General features: G+C 38.4%; 2 protein-coding genes across 2 annotated transcripts; both read left to right on the plus strand.

Moving 5' to 3' along the window:
- Positions 1-355: 355 nt before the first annotated feature.
- Positions 356-5,146, plus strand: PROFILIN (profilin-1-like). Its single transcript, NM_001301678.2, has 3 exons — positions 356-531; positions 2,021-2,158; positions 4,902-5,146. Exons 1-3 carry the CDS (start codon positions 409-411, stop codon positions 5,034-5,036), a joined length of 396 nt encoding a protein of 131 aa, NP_001288607.2. The 5' UTR covers positions 356-408; the 3' UTR covers positions 5,037-5,146.
- A 1,632-nt stretch (positions 5,147-6,778) lies between these two features.
- On the plus strand, positions 6,779-12,043 carry LOC103711217 (profilin-2-like). The gene is made up of 4 exons (XM_088704893.2): positions 6,779-6,965; positions 11,051-11,188; positions 11,692-11,831; positions 11,931-12,043. The coding sequence occupies exons 1-3, from the start codon at positions 6,843-6,845 to the stop codon at positions 11,824-11,826; spliced, it is 396 nt and encodes a 131-aa protein (XP_088561019.1). The 5' UTR covers positions 6,779-6,842; the 3' UTR covers positions 11,827-11,831; positions 11,931-12,043.
- Positions 12,044-14,499: the final 2,456 nt, after the last annotated feature.

The following is a 14,499-nucleotide window of genomic DNA, read 5'->3' on the forward strand; positions in this document are numbered from 1 at the left end:
TTCCCCGCTAACAAATCTTATCATGGCCTTACCACTGCACCCAATTAAATCAATCGAGACCGTTGGATCAACTAGACGATACAAAATATACTTCTGTATCGATTTCACATCAGAAGCTCCCAATAGGGGAGAGCTGGGACTTGTTCGTAATTAGGAGAAAATCGGTGGGCATAACGTATTCGGGGAGTATAAATTTCCTCCTTTATTAAAGCCGGACTTGAAGGGCACTTCTTCAATCGGGTTGAATGAGTGGTTGAAGCAGAAGGATCCCTTCTCATTTCTCGCACCATTTATTACCCTCTCTTTCTCCCAAAACCATCCAAATTTTTACAGAAGCCGAGCGACCCAGCAGGAAGCCAACGCCGAGCAAAAGAGAGCGAGAGACACCGAGAAAGCGAGAGAGACGCCATGTCGTGGCAAACGTACGTCGACGAGCACCTCATGTGCGAGATCGATGGCCATCACCTCACCGCCGCGGCGATCCTCGGGCATGATGGCAGCGTCTGGGCCCAGAGCTCGTCGTTCCCTCAGGTATAATTCCTTTTGTCTTCGCTAGATCTCTGGTTTTCTTTGATTTCTTCGTGATTTCATGCGGATATCATTCGATCTGGATCGAATACGAGCTGCATTTAATCTTTGAGAGGGTGGCGGACTGGGATCGATAATTGAACGTCTGTGCACGTTGGATCTTCATTAATTTTGTTTTGTTTTAATTGAAATGGATTCAGCAGATCTTGTTTTGGTTTCATTTGATAGTGGCTTTGCATGCAAAGGGAGTAAAGCTGATTTTGGTTTTGAAGTGTAGTGTGGTTGAATTTGGTTCTTTAGCGTCGTTAATATTTTGATTCAATCTGCTTTGGATGCAATTTATTTGAAAATGGGGTCCGAATGGTGGTTTTGGGCTTTGCATGCAATGTCTTGATCGGTTGATTTGGTTTCAGATGGTCGACGTGATTGGATACGGCAATGTGGTGACCCATGTAGTTGATCCAGATGATAACTGGCATTCTAAGAATATTAATCGATAAAGTACTGCAATTTATGTAATTAGAAACCAAAAACATTTTGTTGCCAACGTTTATTATATTGCTTTTTAAAGGTTGCTTGTGTTTTTTAATTGGTGTTGTGAAATTATGAGATTATGTCTTCCAGTTGAAATATATTTTTACTCATTTTGTAATTTTAGTTTTCTGCTAAAAGTATTGCTGCATTCTTCTCTCTCTTTCTCTCTCTCTCATGTCGAGATCAGTAACTCTTCAGCTGATAATTATATGTGTCTCCTGTATGGATTTTAAATGTTGCTGCATACGATCTGATGGCAGGTTGCAAGTTTGAAACAGCATAGCATGTTGATCTGATGCAGAGGATACATTGTGAATTGATTTCTTGTAATTGCATCTTTATAAGTTTGTTTTTCAATGAAATTCACTGAGCTTCGGTTCTAACATATCAACAGAATGGAGAAAAGAGAAACATCATCTGTTGTGTATCAATACTCTTGAGTGGTGTAGTTACGCATAGCTTGAATAATTGTTCTGCTTTGAGGGAAAATAAGTAAAGAATAGGACATGAACATTTAGATCAAACTTATGGGTTAAAGTGCTATTTGTGTGGATGCCATTGCTTCTGCATTGTTTGGAGTAGTTCTCTGTACAATTTTCATTAATCTGGGTAGCTTTGCTAGACTTTTGGCTTGGGCACAGAAATTGGTGAATTCCAAAATTGTGTTGCAGCATAGCCTGTTACTTCTCCACTTGTAGATTTGTTAATTTATTTGACTTTTTTAAAATAAGAATTTGCTTTCTTCATTGTGACCAATTTTGCCATCTGAATTTCTGGTGTTTTTTTCTCAATTATCATGGATAATTCTTGCTGTCTCTCCTGCTGCTACCAACATTTATTGCTTTAAGATGTTATGTGTTAGTTTTTAGGTTTTCTGCTAATTTGTATATAGCTGCTCAGGTTCTTTATCTTTCATTGATTAAGAGGGATTTTTTTTCTTCTTGTTACATATGTGCAGTTCAAGTCTGAGGAGATCACTAATATAATGAATGATTTTAATGAACCGGGGTCCCTTGCTCCAACTGGCTTATATCTTGGATCAACAAAATATATGGTTATCCAAGGAGAACCTGGAGCTGTTATCCGTGGAAAGAAGGTGAACAATTTTTTTCCTTGTGTGCTGCCTTCAGAATTATGTTCAGCACTTATATGCTTTGCTGAAATTGTTTGCCTAAGGAAAATCTAAGAAACAACATGATGAGCATCCAAACACCTATTAAATGTGTTGATACATCTGCTTTTTTGTTGCATCTAAAAAATTAACAAAAAAGTAAATCACTCCCACCCTAGCCCATTTTTGTTGTAAATAAATGCTCCACGTAATAGCAATCTTATACCCCTGACATTCTGTATGTAAAATTATGCATATATTTTTATGTTTATTTTCCTGCATTCATGGCTAAAGTCTGTTTCATTTGGCTGGAAGTTGATGTTGGATTGAGTTTTCTTGGTTTTATTTGTATCTTGCCCTTTTTGTTTTTAGGGAATAGATTTATAGGTTGTTTGACTGAATTCATTAGAACTTGCAGACCTTTCTCTGAAGAAACCACTTTTTAAACCACTTTTCATCTTAGGGTTGGTTGTAGGTTACCATGTTTCGCTGATCTTTTTTTGTAGGCTTGTTTCAGTATATCAAGCACTAGTAGATGTGCTGGAATTTCATAGGAAGTTGCCAATCATATAAAGTTTCCATCCAAATAGACCAAATTTCTATGTGGCAAATCAAATATACTTGCTGAAGAATCACTTACGGTGAACAAATGAGGCATGTGCTCTTTAGTGTTTAAAATGCACTGCTGTTTGTCAGATGCCTTATTAACTGAACAATGAAGTTTTATCCAGATGTTTTCTACTTTCTCTGTTTTCATGTATTTATGTCTATATGCATCTGACTGGTATGATTGTCTTTCAATCTTTATGATACTTCCATATCCATCTTTTATTTGAATTCCTTTTCATGGTTAGTTTTCATGAATGTCGTGCTTTGTTTTAATTACTTAATTATTAATACACTGATTGCCAATTAATCTTTGATGTTCTAGTTGTTTCAGTTTTTTGTCTTCAAAAAGATAGTCAATGTGCATTATTTGATGGCTATCCAAACAAGTGAAATATTAATATTTAGTACTTTCGGAGAGATCCGTATCAACCAGATGCTTATCACATTTACATGTGTACTTGTTGTTAATTGGTTACTGTTTGAGGGACCAGTGTCAAATAAATTTTTATAATGATTATAATGAATGAGGTGTAGTACAGTTGCAAAATTTCCAGAACAGGAGCAAAGAAAAGCACTTTCTATAGGCTGGATGTAGACCTATGACACTATTTTTTGTTTCCTATTAGACTTTCCAGAATGGTGGTATCCCAAAATATGCCCAAATGGAGATTTCCAAATTGAAATTCCCAGGAAGTTAGCTCTGCTTTATACTCAGTATAGCCAAAGTGATTCCTACCAATCTTAGATCTTTCTTTTTTATGCTGCTTTTGAAATTTATGGCTTTCTGACCCTCCCCCTCCTTTTCCCCCTTTCACCTGGTAGTCTGCTAGTAAGAGTTGACCGATAAGTTTTATTTTCCCACCATTGGTAGGGTATTGCTAGATGTTCTTTACCAATGTCTTTTTGCTAGGGGAACTGTAATATATGGAATCACCATTTCTTCCATCCTTCATCCTGATGTACTAATAGTTCGATATTTCGAAGAGGTTGCACACAATTATACGTGCTTATAACAATCAACAGTTCATGACAAATTTCCACCAGGCTAGCATCTTTCCACTATAAATGCTAAGTGCATCGTTGATGTCTTAGGGTTGTTCATATACTTTCTGCTGTGTATTAGCAAATCTTACTATGTTGTGGAAGTTTTAGTAATCCTAGGGAACTTTTTTATGTTTCAGGGTTGTCATGACAGCTTATTTAGGATACATAGCACATGGTGATTGCATGAGTTTTATATTCAAGACATGCAGTGTTGATGGTGCAATTGCAATATAGTTTCCTGAACTTTTTTCTTATCCAAGTTGTACGTTGAACATGTGCAGTTTATGTTAGTCAGGGATCATGCTTCTGCAACTTCTGCTTTATTTGCCTTGTACACTTTTCATGACAAATATAACCGCCCTTTTTAATCCTCTGATACTGTCATAGCAGTCATAACTCTAGCCCTCGACTCAGGACTTCCATATTTCTCTATGTTTACTAACACGTTTGTTTTCTTCATTGTCCATAATCTTTTTGAGTTTGTCATTTGATATATAGAGTCTTCTTGCTTGCCATCTATTGCTGACTCTTACATTATGTTTACTATATTAACTAACACTTGTACTTCAGTTCATTCTATTTGCCAATCTCCAATTGTTGCCCATTTTAGATGGTTTGCCAGGGGCATACCTTCTAATGCCTTCTTCGTGAGATTCATGGTACCATTTTCATGAGGCATTATCCTTGTCAATCATGCCCGTACACACCATAATCTGGATAGTATTGCTATTATCAGCGCAATCGCTGTCACAAGCCTTCATAATTCCTTTTGCCAACACATTCTTATTTCTCTTTATAGGTGAAAATCTTTGGTTCAAGTATTTGGTCATGTTAATGTATCTAATATATGGCATGTTTTTAATTCTTGTCATGGAAAGATTAGCACTGGCATTCTTAAATTTAAAAAAATTGCTTACTGGAAGTAATGACTGATTATGGCACTTACATGAGCTTCACAAAGATGAAGTCCCACCCTATATTATTCCCTGTTCTATGCAAGTAGTTTGGGTTGATTTTTTTTTCCTGCCTTGCGCTTAAACTAATATCTTCTAAAGCTTTGATCTTTCTTTGGCAGGGGTCAGGGGGTGTTACCGTAAAGAAGACCAACCAAGCACTTATCTTTGGCATCTACGAAGAGCCCATGACTCCAGGCCAGTGCAACATGGTTGTTGAGAGGTTGGGTGACTACCTAATTGATCAGGGCCTGTAGCTTGAGTCACCAGGCACCTGCCTCCATCCCTATCTATCTTATGGGAGCGCAACTTTTCTTCATTCATTCATGACCAGAAACCTGGTTTTCTTTTTTGCATTTGTTTTCAGTAATAATCTTGTGAACAGACAGGATTGTTGGTGTCTTTGACTTGTTTGTTTTGTCCCCTTTCATGTTCTTTATGTGCATCCTTCTTGCGGTTGTTTTTGGCTTGGTTGCTTTGTCGCAAGAGGATATCATCATCTGTCCATGGTGGTTTTGGTATATATTCTATTATATCTTGATAAGCAAGCAATTTCTTCAGCATTCTTTCTAAATTTGTACTCGTTCAAGTTGCATGTTTATTGTTTGGTGCAAAGTTACTTCTTGGTGTGAACTGGCTAGGTTTCAAAGGGAATATCAGAAAAGGTTTTGGGCTTTTAAGATTTTAAAATTACATGCACATACACCTCTCTCTTCTGATCCTCGCAGAAGGTTTTCTAAAGCTTCCTGCATTAACAGAATCTCTTTTTGCTAACTGGTGGGCCAAATCTTGAATCCTTTTCAGAAGGCTATGGAGGGGCCTGTAATTGTCAATAGTAATTGTGTAACACTATGAATTGTTCACTGGAAGTAGTGGCAGTCTATTGCTTCCTTATGGGAAGAATCATATCGGACCTACAACTCGTTGCGTCAAGAATCCTGCTGATAAATTCCATGTTTTAGGAACCACCAAGTTTGCTTGCTCGATGCTATCCCAAATAAGGCGCGTAAATAGCTTTTTATGCCAATAACTGAAGTCTCGTACCATTTTCTTATGAGATACTAATTGCTACAATGCTTATCATTAACCCTGACGCAGAAACTAATGTGCAATAACAAATAAATTAACGATATTATTTGCTCAATCCCCTGTCACAAAAAAATATTTTATCCTAGCTGGTATAAGGATTGGAACCAAACTAAATCATATTTGTACAAAAGAAAAAAAAAAATTACTTGCTAATGCTACATGAATACTAACAAACCTTTTAGTTAAACTTTTTTTTTTTTTTTTTTTGGCTGAAAACGGGTTTTTATACAATACGTGTACGAATACACCCAATAAAGTCAAAAAATACTAACTCGCGAAGAGCCAACGACAGCTCCCCCTCCCCCACCCAACAGGTATACCCTGAATGATGAGCTGCGAAGGCAGCCACCCAGTCGGCTGCCTCATTAGCTTCTCGGAATACATGTTTGGCCTGAATGGCTGTCCCAACCCCACACATCATCCTTATATCCCGAATCAAGGGGTGGTCTGTGCCCTCACCCCTTAGCCCTGTCTGAATCAATTGATAACTGTGGCCGAGTCGCCCTCCAAGACAATCGAGCCAGCCTGCAATACCTGTCTCGCATATCGAAGACCCATCCAGACAGCTCGTAACTCTGCTCCGGAAACCGACGTACCGAACAACTGCTGCCACTTTTAATTAAACTTTCGCACGAGCTCCTGATCCGGATGCGGGGGAGTGTCGTTGCCGTCGCTCGTAACTCGTTTAGCCTGGTCTTAATTTCAGCATTCTAAATGTTTCGAGGCCCAATTCTAAATGTCTCACGTGAGGCGTCATAGCAGAATTGGTGGTCACACGAAGGACGAATTCCACCGTCGCCCCGTCAATTGCCCCAAATGGAAGGCAGCAAGCTGTTATTTGTGCCGCATAAGATTACTAATTTGGAGTGGCCATCCGGACTATAAATAGGCGACCTTGTGATGGCCTAAACCATTTCGGGCGTTCTCGCGACGCAGGGTGTAGGGCGGGGGGGAGCGAGAGAGAGGGAGTGAGGATGTCGTGGCAAGCGTACGTCGACGATCATCTGATGTGTGACATCGACGGCCAGCGTCTCACGGCCGCCGCCATCCTCGGCCACGATGGCAGCGTCTGGGCGCAGAGCGAGACCTTCCCCCAGGTATCCAGTTAGGGTTTGACCGATGGACTGGAAAACCACCTAGATCGTGCTAATCTTTATAGATTTTTTTTTTTGTCTTTTTTCCAGATAATATTTGGACGTTACTTGATCTGGATCTTTTGTTATGGTCTAGTCTCATGGCTAGGGATCGGTTTTTCTTATTTTTATTTTTTTGGTTTTATTTCAGATAGATCTGGCAATGATTTCTGATGTGTTTTGTTCTCTGTTGGAGTTTCCTTTAAAATTCCTTGCTTTAATATGATTTCTTACTTTCATGCTGCTTAATCTAGCCGTATTAGTTTTTGTTTTTTTGTTTTGGTCTGGAAAGGATCTACCTCTCGTTTTCCTGTTTATTTAATTATTTTTATTTTTATTTTTATTAGTATTTTATGCAGATCCTGGATCCTATCAAATTCTGGTATCAGAGTGGTTATCTAGTGTATGCCCTTATGCATATTCAGAGATAAGAAGTAGATGATTTTTTTGGGGGGGGATTAAGAATCTTGCGCCATTGTTCGTAGAAATTATCTTTACAAACCACTGATAGTAGGGATTTGGAATTAGAGGCTAAGCTTGAGGTAATGGTCAAGTCAACTTGATAATAGTTTCTATACCACAGCTGCTTAAGCTTTTCGGTAAAAGAACTGCAATAAGCTAGTTTAACAATCAGCTTCTAATTCAAGGGCTGGTACTGGTTTGATGAAGTGTGGAAGATTTTAGATCTGTAAAACCAAAGCCTTCGATGATGGGAGGTTAGTGGTGGGAACTGAGCTTTGGGTCTTCCCCTGCGAAGGTGCTATTTGCTTTGTGAGAGCAAGGTGATCCAATTTGCTGGTTTTGTTGAACAGTCTTTTCCCTTTAGTTTAATCGCTTAAATGTTGGGTGCATCGAAGGTCAACGCAGATGTACTTACCTTACAGCAGATGAGGTCAAATGGTATATTGGTTTGAATAATTCCATAGATTTCCAACATGGAAGGAGTTCAAAGAAGGTCTCCTCATGCTTATAAGTCCCCGAAGTACAAGAATGTTGGAGGCAAGGCTCCAAGAATCCACTAAATTATTACCATATAGGTCCCAAAGTACGAGAATGCTAAAGGCAAGTTTGCAAGAATCCACTAAATAATTGCCATTTACACTACAAGAGGTGTTACAAGCAATAATCTTGTTGATTTTGTGGCGGTCAAAGTGATGATTAGCTAGAACAAAGGACTTTGTTTAGACATTTGCTGGGAGATTAAGATAACATAATCAGATGATGATAACATACTCATGTCATGGAGCTACCCTCGTCAACGGCAGTGGATTCCAACTCACCCAGCTCAACTCTCCCACACAAAAACAACATCCAAACAGTCACATTCTCTTGGCTGAAGAGTCATATCTGGAATTTTGATTTTGGTGAGCTTGCCAACTTCACCACACATTTCTCACAATGGCCCCTATAAAGCAGTAGGTGGTGACATAATCGCCTTCTTATTAAGCATGTGATGCTATAATAACTCAAATCTCAACAAAGCAAGTTGCAATCTAAACCAATGGTTAGATTTGATGAATCCTGACCTTTAATATTTTTTATACCTTTAATCGTGTCTCTGCACCTTCAAGCCAATATGACATGGTTAAAACAAGTCCTTTTGCTGCACCTGGTAGATCCAAAAAAATTATGACTTTTATAAGACTACTATGCGAGTAAAAAAAAAAATCCAAGATTAAATAATAAAGATTCATCAATCTGTTTAGTAACTCTGTTTATCTTACATCATATATCTGCCAAATTTGTTTAATTGCTCAGTCTATCGTACATCACATATCTACGAAATATCTGTATAAAACATATCCCTGGGCTTTGTGTATGGGTTGCCGATTTGTTGCCCTGGATTGCCTTATGTATTGTGCTCCATTCTGCACATGGTCCATCTTAATTTGTTTTGGTCATTGCCAAGTTTCTGTTGATAAGACTTTCAAGTTGCATGGTTTGCATAGGTTTGTAATAAGTTTCTAAGATCTTGTTTCTGTCAACAATTTTTTGTGAGGGGCCTTTTTGAGCACACAACTGAATACACTACTATTTACACCCTTAAAAAAATCACCCAACCAAGGTGGTAAGGTGATGCTTGTAAAACTACTTGTGTCACACTATTAGCAGTTGATGAAAAGAACAGTGCTCTGGCTTTGATGGGGGAATATTACTACAATAGTATTTATCACCTAGCTATATAATTCATGCCCTCAGCCTAAAGATAACAAGAAGTTGATAAACATCGAAATGAATGACTGTTTGAAGCGGGTGACTGTGTTTTCTTTTTAACTGCTTTGTAGGCAAGTGTGATGAATTTATCTTCCATAAATACAATGTATTTATATTTATATGGATGACACAAAGTTTTTGGAGTATATCAGTCTTGTTGTTGAAGAGATACTTTAAAGGGTGCTATCACTTTCTTGGATAAATTTGTTGCATAATTTTGTTTTGCTCACTAACAGCCAGCTTTGGCATCCAGTTTTAAATCAAATTTGAAGCACATGCAGTAGTGGACCTTAGGTTCTTGAAATGTAATAGTCAGGATGATAACTTTGGTTCTTGTCTGGTTGCCAATTTTGTAATCTAAGATGCCATATTGTAACGTCATAAAGCCTTGCAGAAAATTTTGCAAAGCTTATTGCGGATTAACCTTGAGGCAAGGTTGTAATAGTGGGTTGAGGAATAATACATTTTCCTATATTTGCTTTCCTTATGATTATGGTGGCATTAGGGATTTTTGCAGGGAACTAGTCCTTCATGGATCATTTTCCTTGCATTCCTTTTATAGTTTCTCTGCTTTCTGGTGTCATAAAATTAAAGAGCTATTTATTGTAAGGCAGCAATGCCTACTTGCCCTCAGTTATAATAAGTAATGGCTCAAGGCTTTTGCAGGTCCTATCTTTTGAGGTGGTTGATCTCCTCTCCACTTATTTTTTTTCCTCTTACGTTCTATTTACCATAGATAGATGCCTCAGGCTGTACCAGATTTATGATGACTTAAAATAGAACTTCTATCTGCAAAAATTAACTAGCCGTGCGGACAAGTCAGTTTCAATTCTATATTGTTTATTGTTGAAATTACCGTCAAACACATCACTTTCATAATTTCATATCCGGCCATAACTTTTGAGCTTAAATTAAGCAATGGACTTAATGGACTTGATCCAGGATTTCGAACTTTGTTGGCAATTATAGTAGTAGGCTTGTAGGCCTACCACCATTTTCTGTTTCCCTAATGTCGGTTTTCCTGGTATAGGCCCATGTTTTTTGTTATTTATTAGTCATAGTATACTGTTTTACTAAATTTACTCTAAAATTATATCATGTTGACATGGAAGGCCTGTTGGCAATGGATTCATAGATTATCATGACATTTATAGACATGCCCGTGTAATTAGCGCTGCAGTTGATGTATGTAGCATCATTTCTATCATATATGTATGTTTCCATACATGGTAATGTGTTCTTTACATTCAATGCAGGCGAGATTCCTCTATGTTAGGATAGAAAGGTGATAAGCTATGCTACAGCTTGCTCGAGGGTTCATTGCCAGTTAGTTTGAGACATTTGAGTCTGCCACTAGTTCAGTTAATCTGGTGGCATGCACTCATTGTTGGGAATTGGGATATTTGAGTTAGTTTTGAGACATTTGAGTCTGCCACTAGTTCAGTTAACTGGTGGCATGCACTCATTGTTGGGAATTGGGATATCTGAGTTAGTTTGACACACATTATGCATGGATCTACATGATTGATGTTCAAACTCACATGCAGCATGTCAATCTGATTAGTTTTTCCCCCTCTCGCCCCCCCCTATTTACATTTTTGAAACTCAGGGCCATTAGGGTTATGCCGTTCCACTCCCCCCGATTCTCCATGGCACTGAAACTGGCTTTCTATTTTTGCTTTATCCACACAAGTTGCAAAGCTATTCTATAGCTAACAAAAATCATTTGTTTTGGTCCAGTCATGCACAAGGACATATTCTCACCTAAATTGTTCTCTGTGTTCTCTGTATATCTCTTATGCTTTCTTTGATCCGTCATCGATCCGTCATCGTAGGTCAAACCTGAAGAGATATCTGGCATCATGAATGACTTTGCAGAACCTGGACATCTTGCGCCAACTGGTCTATACCTTGGCAATACAAAATACATGGTGATCCAAGGTGAACCAGGGGCTGTGATACGAGGCAAAAAGGTAACTGGATGATTCCTTCTCCCTTAATATTTGTCATGCGTGAGATCATCTATGTAATTTCATCATGTTGAAGTTGTACTGTTTTAATGCACAAGACTATTTTAACAGCTCAACGGTTTGCTAGTAATAGACTTAAACATACACATAAAGGTGAACATTGCAGATGAGCTTTTAGCACACATTACATATTATTTCTTCTCAAAATGCACTTCCTTGTATCTGCTATCATGAAAAGTTTTATAAGTTAGAGCTGTTGTATTTCTGTAGTGATTATCAAAGTGGAGAGAGGAAGCTTTGTGTTTTTTTTGTTGATTGTTAATTTTTTTTTTTGAAAAAATAAATGAATGTCTACCTTGACTATTTTACACCAAAATTATGAAGGTAGAAAGAGCATCTAATTTTGTTCGTTCATATTATGTCTCTTGGTCCATCAAGAGGTAATGTACTGATTTAGATAATTGCATACCTGCTGATTTAGATAATTCCTCTCTAAATGCTCACAGGGTTCTGGGGGTGTTACTATCAAGAAAACCAATATGGCTTTGATTATAGGCATTTATGATGAGCCAATGACTCCTGGTCAGTGCAACATGATCATTGAGAGGCTTGGTGATTATCTTGTTGATCAGGGTTTTTAGGTTTGGTATGTGGTCTTAAAATTTTTATACTCTTTTTTGTGTTTGTAATCCTCAACATGGACATACATTTACATTGCATTGCAATGTTTGCGGTGAACTTTCAGTTTGGAATGATGTGGATTCTTATTGGAGGAATCTGGTGATCGGATTGTATGGCTTATGATGGGTCTGTGACTCAAAAAATAGGTGTGATATTTAAGAACCTTTGAATTGGTTATTCCCTTGATATATATATATATATATATATATATACATATATGTAGATTTGCCTTGTTGCATTTCTATATTTTGCTGCTGTATCCAATGTCTAAGCCTGTTTGAATTTCTTAATAATCTGGTTGCTGACCTGGTGATATAATCTTGCTCAAGCCATTTCATTATTTAGATATAAAAACATGCTTCAGATTTGATATTTTCTTATAGTCCTACAAATCCATGTTTGTTTATCTAGAGCAAGTTCTTTGTGGTATTCTCCGTTTGGCCATGTGGGCTATGATAAGTTCAAATATATTTTCGCAAAGAAGATGGTGGATAATATTCCTAGCTTAGGAATTTTTCAGCAAGGTGTCAGCATGAAAAGCACGTCATTTGGATACTCTTCTATCAAAAAGCAAGCCCCTTTGGAGCTTGTGCATTCAGATATATAGGGTCCATGTAGAATAGTGAGATATAGCGACTTTCACTACTCGTTTAAACGTTCTTATTGATCTTTACCTGTGGTTTTCATGGGTATAATTTATGAAAGAAAAGTCTTTGAGACTTTTCTTATTTCAAGCAATTCAAAATGTGAAAAAATTGAGTCGAAAGATGAACAAACTCAAACTTTTGATTGAAAGTATGTATTTGGAGAATGTCATTCACAAAGAAAGGGATGTTATTGCTTGCATCCGAAGACACATTGGGTTGTCACCCCTTTGAGACATTATGCTCGGTACACGTCCAGTCGCATGCTGCTGTGGTAGTGCATAATCTTGTGCTCAGTATCAAGCGTGTTGCTGTAGTTTCCATTTGTCTATGTCGAGGATGATACTTAGCAAACACAAATACATTTTTACCTTAAAAAAAAGGAAAAAGAGAGTGCAGATATTGCGATGTGTATAAATGTATTTACTCAGATCCTGTTGGGTCATTGTTGTGTGCAATTATAATACAGGTAGCAGCATTTTCCATTATTCCATACTGTCTTCAAATGCAAACTGTTACGTATAGGGGAAGCTCACTTTTGTCGAATAGTCAAGGCAATAGAAGATGCTGCTAAGTTCCCAGGTATCTCCTCCTTAGTTTGCATGGAGCAAGCAACATCCCCCGGCCACCGTCCCCTATATGTACATCTCCGAGAACTTCTATGCCGGCATCGTCGCCGGTCTAGCCCAATTGGTTGCCTTCATGCCCTAGATCTCGGACATCTTGGTTCCCTCTAGATTTCCCCACTCACCATGTTCAATCTCGGCCATTTACCATGATAACTGAAATACTGAGATTTAAAAGCCTTGATTAGGAATATTATTTATGCTAATAATTGAAAAATATCAAAAATATGGAAGAGGATTTATAATGGGCTGGATTGGCTAGACAGCCCAAAAGTGTTCTTTGTCTTCCAACAGAGGTCTCATCTCGGACTCGAGAAGTTACACCTGAACCCAGTCTTGAGACAATTTAATAGACATCACGGCAACTTGTGCCAAATATGTCTGTCCTTTAAATTGCCTGGGTCCCTATTAACTAGAACATTAGTGATTGAATTTTGCATTTTGTGAAATCATATTAAATATAATAATATGCAATTTTAAGATTGCCTGGGTATAGTGGAGTAATCATGGATTAAAAACACATTGGATCTATTGGATTTGAATTTTTAGTAAACGAATGAGAGAAAACTCGCGGCAGATCCTCATTTGGGAAATTGTGAACTTGAGGATCAGCATCCTTGTGACACCATCCTGAATCAGTAATAGCAATCCTTGTTGATAACATGGGTTTGCGTTATATCTTTCCTGCGAAATCTTGATCGATCTTCTTTCACGACATGGAACGTTGGATCGTGCCGCCTGCAAATCTCAAAGCAATCCGAACTTCTCATTCATCCACCTACATAACTTTTAAGGTGGCCATTGCACAATCCGATGGTGGATTTTTTCAAAGAAAGGTGAATCCTTCTCTTCGCAAAAGATACAACCCCTATCCTAATATCACTGGTTGCAGCCCGGGCTTGGCCTTGTTCATCCAACTTCTGTGATTGGCCAGAATGGTGCTGAGCTTGGTCCTGCTTAGGCCATCCTTTTTTTTTTCTTTTTTCGTCAAAAATAGGAGGGGAGGGGGAGGGACCAGCCCACCCGCGTAGCAGTCCCATTACTGGGCCCTCTTTCCACTAGGAAATGTTCGATACAGGTCGCAGGTTTCGTGTGTCTTTCCCGACCCGTGGGCTCACCCCACTGGATTCACCGCCTCACGTGTGGGTACGTCACCTCAGCGCCACTTTGGTACAAGTGGAAGGAAAGCATAACCGCCAACAAGCCAGCCGAGCGTGGGGCATCCGGTCTCCTAATTTAATCGACACCCACGGTTTCGAATCCGGGCAATTTGGGCGGAATTATCGCCTCCTTACCATCAGACTACTATCTTGGTGGCTAGGCCATCCTTTTTCGGTACAAAGCTTGGGCCAAACTCTTTGAG

This window comes from Phoenix dactylifera, chromosome 9 (genome assembly GCF_051530095.1).
Source record: "Phoenix dactylifera cultivar Ajwa chromosome 9, Ajwa_hap1_PhDact_Kaust_v1.1, whole genome shotgun sequence".
NCBI lineage: Eukaryota > Viridiplantae > Streptophyta > Magnoliopsida > Arecales > Arecaceae > Phoenix > Phoenix dactylifera.